This window comes from Glandiceps talaboti, chromosome 2 (genome assembly GCF_964340395.1).
Source record: "Glandiceps talaboti chromosome 2, keGlaTala1.1, whole genome shotgun sequence".
Classification (NCBI taxonomy): domain Eukaryota; kingdom Metazoa; phylum Hemichordata; class Enteropneusta; family Spengelidae; genus Glandiceps; species Glandiceps talaboti.
Genome location: NC_135550.1, coordinates 5,578,101 through 5,580,600, shown reverse-complemented (window position 1 = coordinate 5,580,600; position 2,500 = coordinate 5,578,101). Strand labels below are relative to the sequence as shown.

At 40.4% G+C, this 2,500-nt stretch overlaps 1 protein-coding gene across 1 annotated transcript in view; it reads right to left on the bottom strand.

Annotated features, from left to right (window-relative positions):
• LOC144451533 (uncharacterized) overlaps positions 1 to 1,934 on the bottom strand; it is a 5,816-nt gene extending 3,882 nt beyond the window's left edge. The window contains exon 1 of the mRNA XM_078142411.1: positions 727 to 1,934. Coding sequence (XP_077998537.1) covers positions 727 to 1,548 — 822 coding nt within the window. The 5' untranslated portion in view covers positions 1,549 to 1,934. The remainder of the gene's footprint in view (positions 1 to 726) is intronic.
• Positions 1,935 to 2,500: the final 566 nt, after the last annotated feature.

Below are 2,500 nucleotides of genomic sequence, written 5' to 3'. Positions count from 1 at the left end.
TCCGCTTTGATATGATTTTAGCTGCTCGTTCTCGCTTTGAAGACAAATTATGCTTTTGGAAGTCAGACAGTTAGAACTAGTTCGCATGTATTACATAAGCGGGTTATCAGAGAACTTCGAGTGAAAGGTGTGTTCAGAATTCAATCAATATCGTTATTTTTGTATCGTAATACTCAACAATACCGGGTTATATTTAACCTGTAATCGTTCAATAATGCCTTTCTTTAACTTCCGGAGATTTAACCCCTCCGGCCCGGGGTTGCGTCGATCGAAGTTCGACTTTTCAAAGTCTAAATTTCCGTCCTACGTACCTCACTGCAGCATACATAGCACTTTTTTTAGTAGAGTTGATACCAAGAACACTCATCATTCTAAGGAGCAAGTTCACAATTATACTGGGGAACATATACCCAAACTTTCTATGCTTAGGAAAAAATCTAAATCTTCAACCCATAGTAATAAATATATTTTGCATGATTGCTAATCTATATTTTTTTAAAAGATGCTGAGACGAATAATTTATCATCGTTATAGCAACCCGTTCTCAGTTTCGAAATGTCCATATATATTTGATTAATATTTGACATGACACGGTATGACCCATAAAACGTATGAGTTTTTAAGTTGCGTATTGTATTATCAGATTTACAGAGGTGACATGACAGACATTCGCTAAAATGTCATGCCACTACAGTGGTCTGAGCTAAAAAGTAATTGTCTACTGACCTCGCAGTTACAGACAGAGAGTTTCCGTAACCTAGGTAACGATCTGACGACGCTCCACAATTCTTCGAGTTCTATTGGGATGAAATTCAAAGACAACACGGTTACGGAGGAAGCTCTGTTGGACTCCGTCACAGTTCGAACCAAATACCCTCCCTGCAGCATAGCTCTGTCACTCCTGTAATCGCGTAAAGGTAACCCGTTGTTCACTTTCAATTTCACCTCTGTGTTAGTTCCCAGTTTCTCCAAAAACCGTTTCATGCCAATGCCAGTCAAGCTCCAACAACCATATAAAGTAACAAGGCGTAAGGATCGAAAATAGATGGCGACCAAAAGTAGGTCGTTATCTTGAAGTTCAAAGCCACCATTTATATGTATGGTTTCTAGCTGTTTGAGAGGACTCAAATAGTCCAACACAGCTCTGTTCCACAGAATCGGAAGACGCAGTTCTCGTAAATTTACCAGTTTTGATATACAGCGGAGGGAAGACTCGTAGACACGCGACCCATTTGCCCATATTAGTCGGTGGATATGATGTCCGTAAGTTTGGAAGATATCGTTCAAAAGTTGGAATTGCCAAGGCTGGTAGTTGCCAGGATCGATGCGTATACTCCTCCACAGGTCCGAGGTGTACCTCAGGACTGTCCTCCATTTGCGACATACAAGAGCGAGACGGGGAAGTCTGTCCGTCACTGGGTGAAAGTGATGAAATACTCGAGCCCATAGTTCGCACGGCAGTCTGTCAAATGAAACCTGGAAGAAGGCTCCATGCTCTTCATCAGAGGACGAATGGTGAGTTTGTTCTGAGTCTGACTCCAAAAGCATATCCGTGCCGGAGATGACGGAATCGCGCTCTCATAGCTACACGTGCGGTATCGAGTCGTATCCGTCGTATCACTGTTCGAATCAGCGGTGCTCTACTGTGTGTCGTATACCGGTATTGACGACATCGTTTCTTTCAACACTGCCGCCCACGACTTTAACATATGTTCACTGTATGAAATAGTGCTTGTCACGTTGAGTGGTTTATACCAAAAATAGTAATGTAATGCTTATCGATATGAATGAAGCGAACGGACTTGTGGGTATATATTGTAACACCGAGCATCATGTGACCAGTATATCTGCCAACTCACGAGCACCACGTGATTGTAGTGAAAAGCGGTCAGATATAAGTATCGAGGTTTGCAACACATACCAAACCAACTGCAGCTATATATACCTGTACTAAAAAGAGAGACCAAATACAAACATGCAAAGAAATGGATTATCATAGATTTCAATTTGAGACCAGCTACCAACAACACGATAACAGAACCACACCACGTACATTTCATCATATCCATTCAGGTATATTTCTGTCCGTATGTATTTATGTGTTTGGTGTTTGCACCATAAGGTATGAGTAAAATCGTAAACAATGACGTCACAACGAGTTATGACGTGTAATACGGTCATTAGAAATTGAATCAACTGTTTACGACAGTCATTACAAAAAAAGAAGAAGACATAGCAAACAGACTGACACATAAATGTGAATAATTATAGAACCATTGGTTGCCATGGTAAGTGCTGTACGTGACAACAAGGTAATTATTGTCATCGTAAACGGAAAATGGAATTGATAATAATTTTCGATATTTCACATACAAGACAGGTTGGATATCCATCACTTGTTTACCAGTATATTTCTATCGATGACAAATCGACATTTTTAGTTTAGTTTAATACAATATGTTACACCCCAAAACAACGGCTTGTCATGACTACCGTGGAC